Source organism: Camelina sativa, chromosome 12 (assembly GCF_000633955.1).
Source record: "Camelina sativa cultivar DH55 chromosome 12, Cs, whole genome shotgun sequence".
Lineage (NCBI taxonomy): Eukaryota > Viridiplantae > Streptophyta > Magnoliopsida > Brassicales > Brassicaceae > Camelina > Camelina sativa.
The window spans coordinates 31812798-31824351 of NC_025696.1; the positions used below are offsets into that span (position 1 = coordinate 31812798).

General features: G+C 34.2%; 2 protein-coding genes across 2 annotated transcripts; both read left to right on the forward strand.

Annotated features, from left to right (window-relative positions):
• On the forward strand, positions 3382 to 6203 carry LOC104732997 (probable dolichyl pyrophosphate Man9GlcNAc2 alpha-1,3-glucosyltransferase). The gene is made up of 6 exons (XM_010452605.2): positions 3382 to 3893; positions 3978 to 4161; positions 4244 to 4351; positions 4769 to 4930; positions 5073 to 5325; positions 5416 to 6203. The coding sequence occupies exons 1-6, from the start codon at positions 3463 to 3465 to the stop codon at positions 5880 to 5882; spliced, it is 1605 nt and encodes a 534-aa protein (XP_010450907.1). The 5' UTR covers positions 3382 to 3462; the 3' UTR covers positions 5883 to 6203.
• LOC109128043 (cytokinin hydroxylase-like) lies at positions 10688 to 11526 on the forward strand. Its single transcript, XM_019233719.1, has 2 exons — positions 10688 to 11018; positions 11288 to 11526. Exons 1-2 carry the CDS (start codon positions 10739 to 10741, stop codon positions 11524 to 11526), a joined length of 519 nt encoding a protein of 172 aa, XP_019089264.1. The 5' UTR covers positions 10688 to 10738.

The window sequence follows — 11554 nt, forward strand, 5'->3', positions numbered from 1 at the left end:
TATTTTTTTGGCATGCGATTTTTTTACTCAATAATATTCGATAAGATTAGTAATTGTTACATAACTTAAATTTAAAAGTTTTAAGAAATCATACAAAATTGTAGATCAGACTTTACTTTTGGGATTTGGAAACCTCAAAATAGTCAAAAGTTATTTTTCATTTTCTGTTTCCAGAAGTTTCTTAAAAAAAAGTGTTTCTCAACAATGTTTTTTTTAATTATTAACAAAACTTCTATTCAAAACAAACCATGCCATAGTAATGTCAACATGCTAATAAATCTTTAAAATAATTACTTAATATAATAGAAAATTAAGTATTTGCAAAGTTAAGCAATTATTATACAATTAATTAATGAGAATAGATATATAAGTCTATTATATAAAAGAAAAGTCTATTATATTAACAAAATTGTAGATCAGACTTCATCTTACTTATTGGGATTTGGAAAACTCAAAATAGTCAAAAGTTATTATTCATTTTTTTGTTTCCAGAAGTTAAAAAAAAAGTGTTTCTCAACAATGTAATTTTTTTTTAATTTATTAACAAAACTTCTATTCAAAATAAACCATGCCATATTAATGTCAACATGCTAATAAATCTTTAAAATAATATATAAAACAATTACTTATGTTGACAAAAATTAATATAATAGAAAATTAAGTATTTGCAAAGTTAAACAATTGTAATACAATTATTTAATGAGAATATATATATAAGTCATATATATGTACAATATATATTAAGCTAACAAATATTCCCAATAATTACAAAATTTATATCCAAAGTTATTTAGTTAATTCAAATATAAGAAAAAGGATTGAGCACACCAAAATACCTATGGGTGGGAAATCAATTAAACATGAATTTGGGGTACTCAAACAAGTACTTTACTTAAATAGGTGTAAATTAATAGACGATGATTCTGATGATGCATCTCCTTCTGTACTGATTGATACCTCGGCTGTTGATAGTGTCTCTGACATTGCTTCTCAGGAATCAGCTCAAAACTCTGTACTGGTTGAAGACTCTCCTCCTGTACCTACAGTTATATCTACACCAGGTCATAAGATGGTCACAAGAGCAAAAGCAGGAATTAGAAAACATAATCCAAGGTATGTACGGTTTACCTCCAAAGTTTCTCATCCTGAACTAGAGACGGTTAGTGCTGCTCTCAAACATCCAGGATGGAATGGCGATATGGGTGAAGAATATGGCAACTGTGAAGAGGCAGGCACTTGGACTCTTGTTCCTCGAATACCTAGCATGCACGTATTGGGCAGTAAGTGGGTATTCAGGACAAAACTTAATGCAGATGACACTCTAGACAAATTAAAAGCAAGAATAGTAGCAAAAGGCTATGATCAGGAAGAATGTATAGATTACCTCGAAACTTACAGTCCAGTCGTGAGAACAGCTACAGTGAGATCGGTTCTTCATGCGGCAACTGTTATGGGCTGGGAAATCAAGCAAATGGATGTGAAGAATGCATTCTTGCATGGCGATTTGACAGAAACAGTCTATATGACTCAACTAGCTGGCTTCATTGATCCTGCAAAACCAGATTATGTTTGTCATCTACACAAAGCACTCTACGGTCTAAAACAAGCACCGAGAGCATGGTTCGACAAGTTTAGTACCTTTCTCCTTGAATTTGGCTTCTTTTGCAGCAAGTCTGATCCTTCATTGTTTGCCTACTTCAAAGGAAAGGATATCATATTCTTACTCTTCTATGTCGATGATATGGCCATAACTGGAAACAACTCACAAGCGTTAGAGACATTACTCAGTGAGGTAAACAAACGCTTTAGGATGAAAGATTTGGGGCAACTTAGCTATTTTTTGGGAATCCAAGCTCAGTTTCATCATGGTGGTCTGTTCCTCTCACAAGAGAAGATGCAGAAGATCTACTTGTTGTTGCGGGAATGACTGACTGTGCCCCAATGCCAAATCCTCAGCCACAAACTCTCGGTTAGATCAAACATCCACAACCACTCTTTGAAAATCCCACTTACTTTCGAAGCTTGGCAGGTAAGCTCCAATATCTTACTCTGATTCGACCGGACATCCAGTTTGCCGTCAACTTTGTTTGCCAGTGGATGCATGAACCGACAGTCTCTGACTTTCACTTCCTGAAACGAATTCTCATATATATTAAAGGGACAGTCACGATGGTCATCTCTTTCAATAAGAATACAGATTTCCGACTACAAGTCTACAGATAGTGATTATGGAGGCCGCAAAACTACAAGTCGATCTACATGTGGTTTTTGTACATTCTTGGGCAGTAATATCATTCATGGCAATCTCAAAAGCAAAACACTGTCTCCAAAAGTTCTACAGAAGCAGAATATAGAGCTATGTCAGAAGCTGCATCCGAAAGTACCTGGTTCTGTAAAATCATGAAGGAACTGGGGATTCCTTTGCATCGCACTTCAGATCTCTATTGCAACAATCTTTCAGCGGTGTATCTCTCGGCGAATCCAGCTTTTCACAAGCGTACCAAGCACTTCCTGACTGATTACCACTACGTCCGTGAACAGGTTGCTCTTGGTAACATCGTCGTCACTCACATCCCCAATCACTTTCAAATCGCGGACATCTTCACCAAATCGTTACCACAGGGGCCTTTCACTGCTCTTCAATCCAAACGCGGCGTCGTTATGCCACCCACGCCATGTTTGCAGGGGGGGGGGGCTAATAGACGATCTGAGTTATCTGAGGTTCATCACTCGGTCAACTCAGAGAAAGACAAAAGAGAGGACAAAAGAGAATCAAACAAAACCCTAGAATTCTCTTTCGACAACAACAAGACAAACCCAAAAGATAGTGGGCCAAAGATGGTTTGGAAGTCCAAGTCCGTTGAGCAGAAACCATAGTCCATTAAGGAATTGGAATTCATTAAGAAAGTCTCAAGCCCACCTACAAAACAAGACAAAGAGAAGAAGAATCTAGATAAGAAGGAAGATGCTGTCCAGCAACTTCTGAAAAGCAAAAGTAATCACAACTGTTCCAATCAAGAAATTACGTTGACCAATATGTTCAAAGGTTTAGAGATAGAGCTGACATGTTAAACCTAATCCTCCTAGTATAAATATGAACAATGTTGTAACCAAGAACCTTAAGGAGAAATAATAACAAGGTTTAAGCATGTAGTTTGCTCTATTTTACACAAGGTTTAACCTCCTAGAAACAGTGCATATGAAGAAGAAACATGAAAAATAAGATTCAACGATACCACATGCTTGACAAGTAAAATATTGAATAGTGTTCTTGTACTTTTGCAGATAGAGGGTAGATTTGCAAAACAATTAAAAATAACGGGGTTCTTTTCACAAATTTCACTAAACCCAAACTTAGACCGATCCCTAAACCGATTTTGCCCACTCATTCAAACATCACGGGGTCGATTTTGCAATCAGCTCAGGCGAGAAAACTAAACGGAGAAAACAAACAAAAGAAAGATGCCGAAGAAGAAGCCGGCGAAACATTCCGGCGACGATGATATCGCAGCTCCGGTATCATCGCAAACCGGATCTTCGATTGATACGTTGTGGTGGTGGTTAACACATAAAGGAACTGCCACGTCATTCCTCTGCATCTCACTCTTCGCATTACTGATCCGATCTGCTGTATCGATGTATCCATACTCCGGCGCCGGAACCCCTCCTAAATTCGGCGATTTCGAAGCTCAGAGACATTGGATGGAGATAACCACAAATCTTCCGGTTAGCGATTGGTATAGAAACGGCACTTCCAACGATCTCACTTACTGGGGATTAGATTACCCTCCTTTAACTGCTTACCAGAGTTACATCCATGGAGTCTTACTCAGAATCTTCAGTCCTGAGTCTGTTGCTCTTCTAAGCTCTCGTGGTCACGAGTCTTATCTTGGGTAAAATCATACTTGATCTGATCTGATCCTTTAATTTGTTGCTTGATGTGTAATTTAGCTTACATTGGGTTTTTTGTTTTGCAGAAAATTGTTGATGAGATGGACTGTTTTATCATCTGATGTTCTCATATTTTTCCCAGCTGCTCTCTTTTTTGTGTTGGTGTATCATAGGAATCGAACTAGGAGTAGTAAGAGTGAAGTGGCATGGCATATTGCTATAATTCTCTTGAACCCTTGTTTGATCCTCATTGATCATGGTCATTTTCAGGTCCGTATTGACCGTTACCTCTCTTTGGTATTGTAATTTTGTTTGTATATATGATTTTCATTAGAATTATGTTTGTTTTTAGTACAATTGTATTAGCTTGGGACTTACACTTGGTGCTATTGCTGCGGTACTATGTGGGAGCGAGGTTCTCACTTGTGTTTTGTTCAGTTTAGCACTCAGTCATAAACAGGTGACTTTGGGATTCTACTTATGTATTCTTATGTTTGCCTATAATAGAATGTTTGTGTAGTTTGCTCTATTTTACAGAAGGTTTAAGCTAGCGCCGATCCGTTTTCGTTATTCCTAGATGATCTGACGTGCAATGGCTTTATAGAATCTCATAGCCTGAAAACTAGATGGTTTCAGTTCCTTGGAAAATATAAGTAGTTGATCTATAATTTGTTGAGGTTGTAGTGTAGTGTTTATGGCCATACATACTTCCCATCGTTGCATTTATGTACAGTGTTGTATACATACAATATGTTTAATCTTATGCAGTGCTTGATTTGTCCCCTTGTTTATGTATGTAACTAGTGATAGCATGTTGGTCAAATTCTGTTCCAGCTTCACATCTTGGTCATACTGTTTGGTTGTGTCTACGTCGCAGATGAGTGCATACTTTGCTCCTGCCTTTTTCAGCCATCTACTGGGAAAATGCCTAAGAAGGAGAAACCCAGTACTTGCTGTGGTTAAGCTTGGAATTGCAGTCATAGCCACGTTTGTTATTGTTTGGTGGCCATATCTGCATTCTTTGGACGACTTCTTAATGGTAAATACGTATTTGATAATTTGTCGAGAAAGAAAAACTAAGAAATTGTACTTTTTGCTTCCTGTGATGTAAATTGTACATACCCAATAGGTCTCATTCGTTTGTTTGCTCATTAACGTGAAGCAAATTGCTGATGATGCAGGTTCTCTCCCGTCTTGCCCCATTTGAGAGGGGAATATACGAGGATTACGTGGCAAATTTCTGGTGCACTACGTCCATACTCATAAAATGGAAAAAACTGTTTTCAACACAATCCCTCAAGTCTATTAGCTTAGCTGCAACTATATTGGCTTCTCTCCCTTCAATGGTTCAGCAAGTCTTGTCACCAAGTAATGAAGGTTTCCTATATGGGTTGCTCAACAGTTCAATGGCTTTCTACTTGTTTTCCTTCCAAGGTATATATATTTCAATTTAATCTTCAATCTCCGTAATTAATTTCACCATATTTTCCATTAATTAATATCTCGCTTGTTTTGAATCTGCAGTGCATGAGAAATCAATCCTGATGCCTTTTCTCTCTGCAACACTATTAGCTCTCAAACTCCCTGACCATTTTAGTCTATTAACCTATTACGCTCTCTTCTCTACGTTCCCTCTTCTTTGCCGTGATAAACTCTTGATCCCTTACTTAACACTATCCTTTCTCTTCACCATCATCTATCATTCACCCGGGAATCACCATTCGGTACAGAAAACTAAAGCTTCATTTTTCTCCTTCAAAAACTTGCCGGGTTATATTTTCTTACTACGAGCCCATTTCTTCATCTCCATAGTTCTTCATGTCCTCTACCTCACCATTCAACCTCCTCAAAAGTACCCTTTCCTATTAGAAGCACTAATCATGATTCTCTGTTTCTCATACTTTGTAATGTTTGCCTTTTACACCAACTATACGCAGTGGACTTTGTCAAGTCATTTCAGGTCCTCTGGTAAAGAAAAGAAACACATCTGAACATCTGAAGACAAAAGACAGAACTCTTGAGAGTAAGATTGTTCAACTCAGTTCCATTTTTGTTTTCTTTGTCTTTCTTTTTGGGTAAATTGAATGTAGTGTAAGGTCTTTACCGAACCAAGTCAAAATCATCACAGTAGAATCGAGTAGACAGAACCGGTTTACACAAACCGGTGGTTTATCATCAGACTTGTTGTATTTAGTCCACGTCTACTAAATGTTGGTATCTATTCCAATGCCTAGAAATTGTATTATGATGTAGGATTCTTTTGAGTTAGAGATTAAACCTTTCATGAAAGAAAACGTAAAGTTTTTATGGAATTTTGTGGTTCAATCGTGTACCCGAATTTATAGAGCCCCCAGGCACAGGTCCTAGCTATCAGATTAATATCTTGTCCCCTTACTGAAGAAGGCCAGGATCGAACTTTATATATATGTAATTAAATCATGACAGTACATAAAGATGTTGATGTTATGAAGTACGGCATGATGAAGTTTTTTGTATACAAATGTGTCTTTGTTTTTCGTTTCTAATAAAGAGATCTTATTGCATATGTTATATATGTATATAGACCCTTTTTGTAGGAGTAGAGATACTTTAGGGGTTTATTAACTGTTCACTTCATACTCTCAAAACTCTCTTCCAAAATGAGAACACAACGCACATGGACACATTTTGTGGATAGATTAATTAGGGACACGTACGTGAGCATGTTCGTAAAAAACCTTTAACATGAACGTACCGAAAAGACTTGTATTTGTAGACAATTATTGTAGACGTGTTTCTAGATAATATGGTTTTGTGAATGTTATTTGTTACCTTCAAATACTCTTTTGAGTCTTGATCATATGAGTTTCTCTCAAAATATAAGCTATGCGATGCGATATGCAGGTAAATCAAGTAAAAGACGAAACTTGAAGCATGTAACTATTCAAAACAACACGTTGTGGAATTCAACTTGTGCAAAACAATAGAAAACGAAATCACCTATGAAATTGTAAAGATTGTTCAGATATGGTTGCAGTTTGACATATAAAGTGCTTTCTCAAATGGCCTTGAGATCTTCATCGATTGATAATCTCCGCCGCCGCCGCATAGACAGTTTTTGAGGTTTGGCGAATTCTTGTCGTTGATATTCCACGTCTTCGAGAATGAACTTACGACGTTCCTCTAGTAAGCGATGTAATATGACAGAGAATATAAGTAAAAAAAGCCTAACGCCAAAAGGGCGAACACCAATTCCACTATACTTACCGTCAAAGCCATAACCTCACTCTATTCACAACAAAATCTAGCTAGGGGTTTCTCAAAAATTTTAGTATATTTGAATTGGGAAAACATCAAAAAGAAACCAAAGATATCCCGACACAAAAAATTACATATATATATATATATACATTTTTATATAATAAAAATAAGGTTTCTTTCAAACTCATAATTTTTTTTTGTTTCAATAAACTCATACTTTGAAAAGCTTGACACCTGACACTTTTGTTTTTGACATATGTCTTTTCTTGTAAACTAAAATACATCATTATCTATTTTAAATTTAAGTAAAATCTTATATATTTAGATTCTTTAAAAACAAAAACCATTATTTAATTTTCTTAGATTTGATTATATTATTATATAGGTATGAGAGTCACATTTATTGTTTCTTTTTATAAAAATGATTAATCAACATAAAATAAATTTGTAATTAATTAATTAACAATCTGTTAGATATTCTGATATCTTTATGACATGTAATATTCCTAGATTATTTTCTATTTTTTCCTACATTCTAAAACAGATAATTCACATAATTTACTGTTACACTATTTTTAATGTCTTTTTAGTAATTTTTTTTCTAATCTTATTATATAAAGTTGGGTTTTGAAAGTTAGCCATTAACAAGATTTTTACATGTGTCAAGTTATCAATCTCAGATTTTGACATTTGTAAAAGTTAATATTTAATAGGAAGAATTTAATTACAACAAAAATAAAATATTTTGTTTTAAAAATATTAATAATGTAAGAAGATAATTATCAAAAATTACTGAATTTATAAAAAAAAATACAAAGTTTTTAAAAATAATTATAAGGAGATTATATATATATATTTCATAAAATTGAAATTCTGATATTATTTACTTATTTTTAATTTTAAGTTATTAATTCTACAAAAAAATAAAAAAGGATTAAGGAAAATATATATATATTTAATTATTAATTCTAAAATTTGTAAATAATCACTTCTAAAGATAGATCGTCTCATATTTAAATAATTTATTAAAAAACACTACTTTCAACTTCCTTTAATTGGAAAATTTTTTTTAATGGAAGGTAAAATTTTTCTTATTTTTTTAAACCAAAATTTTCTCCTACTTTCTCCTTTTTCAGTTGAGAATATGTAAGATTAATATGTTGACCCAAAAAAAAAAATTAATTGGTGTGTCAATGATACTTCTACAAATACATTGGAAAATTGAACATTTGTATATTATATAATATATAAACACATTAAGCCAACTATTTTACTTTCACTTTGGCATAGTTACTATCATGAATACATTAGGAAATTTAACATTAGTTATTATCAAAAGATTTTGTGACGTTAGAAAAGGTTTTTACTTTCATTGGTTGTCGAAGCAAACTGTTTTTAGATAGCAAAAAGACGTGAACATGTTCTTCCACATAGGAGAAGGGTATAGCAGAGGTCCTCTCTATGGTGGAGAAGGTTGGACACAAGATTATCTCCCCAATGGAAGAAGGTGGAGGAGGTTGGATGCAAAGTTATCTTCCCAAGGGAGGAAGGCAGACCCAAGGTTCTCTCCATGGTAGAGGAGGTTAGACACAAGGTTCTCTCCATAAGGGATGAGGGCGGAGCCGAGTTTTTCTCCATGGTGGTCATACATTATTGTGATGATATATAATTGATTAGTATATTATGTAATATATTTTTTTATTCAAAATGTTTTTTGAGCCAACAATTTTCGTAATTAAAAAACTATGCAGAAGTGAAAGTAAAATAGTTGGCTTAATGTTTCCATATAGACATTTTCTAGGTGGTGATAAAGAATATATTTGTAACATAGAATATATTTATGTGTAAAAAAATACACTTTTAATAAAAACATATATTAGATATTTGTAAATGGATATAAATCGGTGTATTATAACAAAAATAAAATTTATAAATAACGTACAACAAATTATAATATATTTTTGTTAACTTTTATTTATGAAACTTTAAACCCGCATATCGGGCGGATCCTCATCTAGTGATGTATCATTTAACAATATTTAATCATTACTTATTATTTAAAAAATACTTTCATGAAAAACTGACAATTTAAAATAAGCGTTTCACGGGACATCATTATTTTTTTTTTTATTATAAGTGTTTTATCCTATCTTATCTCCATAAATGAAAAAAAAAAAGAAAATCAGTTGACTTTACAATTGATAAACTCCATATTTACTGCTTAATTAAGGTTGTTAGTCTCCTTTTCATCATGTTTAATTGGTATTTTATTGTGTTTTGATGCATTTAGTGTCCAAGTGAAATCTTCTGGTATTTTAGAAGTTCTACAGTGTCTGTATATGTGTTTTGGTGTGTCTTGTGTGTATTTTGAGCCAATTCATGTTAAAATAAGGAAGACACACATTTTAATGCAAAGTATGCAAAGAAGAGTATTGAAGATTCAAAACCAGTCTGAAGTCCCTCAAAGAACAACACGGATGAAGATCTTACCTTGGGATTTAGCTTCGAAGTTATTGATCAAAGTTATAGGAAATTGATTTAGCTTTCGTATGGAGGTGACTTCAAGAAAACCAGAGGTGCGGTTCAAGAGTTATGCCTGATTTAGTGAGCCCATAAACACCCACGACGAAGATTGGAGCCACGTAATATTTCAATCGACTGCAATCGCCCGTAACCGCAAACGCTTGCGGGAAGCAGCTTTTAAAATTAAGTGGTTTCGAGCGGTTGGAAGCCATTAGAAACGGTTTGTATAATTGGCACCAATCGCTGTGGTAGCGGGAGAACCAATCAACACCTAAAATAGGTTAGGGACGAGTCTTCAATCTTTGATCAACAGATCACATATGAAGTTGTTCGGGTTTGACCCGGTTTGTATCAGGTCAATCCGGTTTGGTTCTATTTTGAATATAAACAATTTAATATTTATATATATTTTGTAACCTAAGTTTTCTTTTCTAGAGTTAGTTTTAGAACCAAACTCTCTTCTTGATATTTTGGATTGATCTTCAAAGTTTTATGCCACTTTAGTGAAGAATTCTAAACTGTCTTCTTAAATGTATTGCTCTTCTACCTTTCATCTATACAATTTACTAATTTCCAATTTTCCCTAGAAACTTTTTTAAAAAGATGGAAAAACATTTTTACAATGTATAGGTGTAACAACTTTTTTAAAAGATCCTTTATTTCCAATTTTTCCTAGAAACATTTCTTAAATTTTTAGGGACCCCCTTTAAAAATATTTGTGGTTGTTTTGGAAACTTTCCAAAGTTGTGGTATTTTTGAAAGATTAAAACTTGTTTTGTAATAATATCTCTTAAAATGTGAATTAAATGGCAGTGTGTAGCAAAGTAAGGTAAAAAATATCAAGATTTACTGATTTAATTATCCCATATCTTCCATACTTTAAATGAATAATGCAACTAAGTACCATAATTAGTTTTTCAAGATTTAGTACCCTACTTGATTTTTTTTTATATATCTCGACCGATACTAGCTCCGTTCCAACACTATATATAAATACACCGTTGTTCTCTGTCTCTCCCTCTTAAATCTCTTACTCTTTTTTTTTTCGAATCTTTGTTACTGGAAGAAAAAAAAAGAACCAAAAATGTTGCTTACAATATTAAAATCACTCCTCGTGATATTCGTGACCTTAGTATTGAGAGTTTTATACGACACCATATCGTGTTACTGGCTAACACCTAGGCGAATCAAGAAGATCATGGAACGACAAGGCGTAACCGGTCCTAAACCGCGTCCGTTAACCGGAAACATCCTTGAAATCTCGGCCATGGTTTCACAATCCGCTTCCAAGGATTGTGACTCTATTCACCATGACATCGTCGGCCGTCTTCTCCCGCATTACGTTGCTTGGTCCAAACAGTACGGTATGGTCTTGAATTGTAATAAAATGGTCGTCAATTCTAAACATAGATCATTTTGTGATTAAGTTGTTTCGTTAACTGTAATTTGTAAGTGGCATTCTGACAAAAATACCCTCCACGGAATTATTTTTTGGGGCAAGTGGTTCATTGTATTGCAAAAACTTAGGGAAGAATATTTTAGCCTTTAAACTTGATTACAAATTAAAGATTGAAGGAGGACTAAATGTAATAAAATGAATAAACCTCTATTATATAACGTTTTGGTAATACAGGGAAGAGATTTGTTGTGTGGAATGGGACGGATCCTCGTCTTTGCTTAACGGAAACAGAATTGATAAAGGAGTTGCTGATGAAACACAACGGTGTAAGTGGACGATCGTGGCTACAGCAACAAGGGACTAAGAACTTTATCGGTCGGGGTCTCCTTATGGCTAATGGTCAAGATTGGCATCATCAACGCCACCTTGCTGCACCGGCATTTACTAGTGAACGACTCAAGGCACGTCAATAAACCAACCTCATGCAAAAAAAAAAAAAAA

Bases quoted from the DNA above. Each gene is read 5' to 3' on its own strand.
- LOC104732997 (XM_010452605.2), top strand. From the start codon at position 3,463: ATGCCGAAGAAGAAGCCGGCGAAACATTCCGGCGACGATGATATCGCA. The intron at 4,352-4,768 runs GTGACTTTGGGA...TCTACGTCGCAG, and splicing joins TAGCACTCAGTCATAAACAG to ATGAGTGCATACTTTGCTCC. The intron at 5,326-5,415 runs GTATATATATTT...TTGAATCTGCAG, and splicing joins CTACTTGTTTTCCTTCCAAG to TGCATGAGAAATCAATCCTG.
- LOC109128043 (XM_019233719.1), top strand. From the start codon at position 10,739: ATGTTGCTTACAATATTAAAATCACTCCTCGTGATATTCGTGACCTTA. The intron at 11,019-11,287 runs GTATGGTCTTGA...TTGGTAATACAG, and splicing joins TGCTTGGTCCAAACAGTACG to GGAAGAGATTTGTTGTGTGG.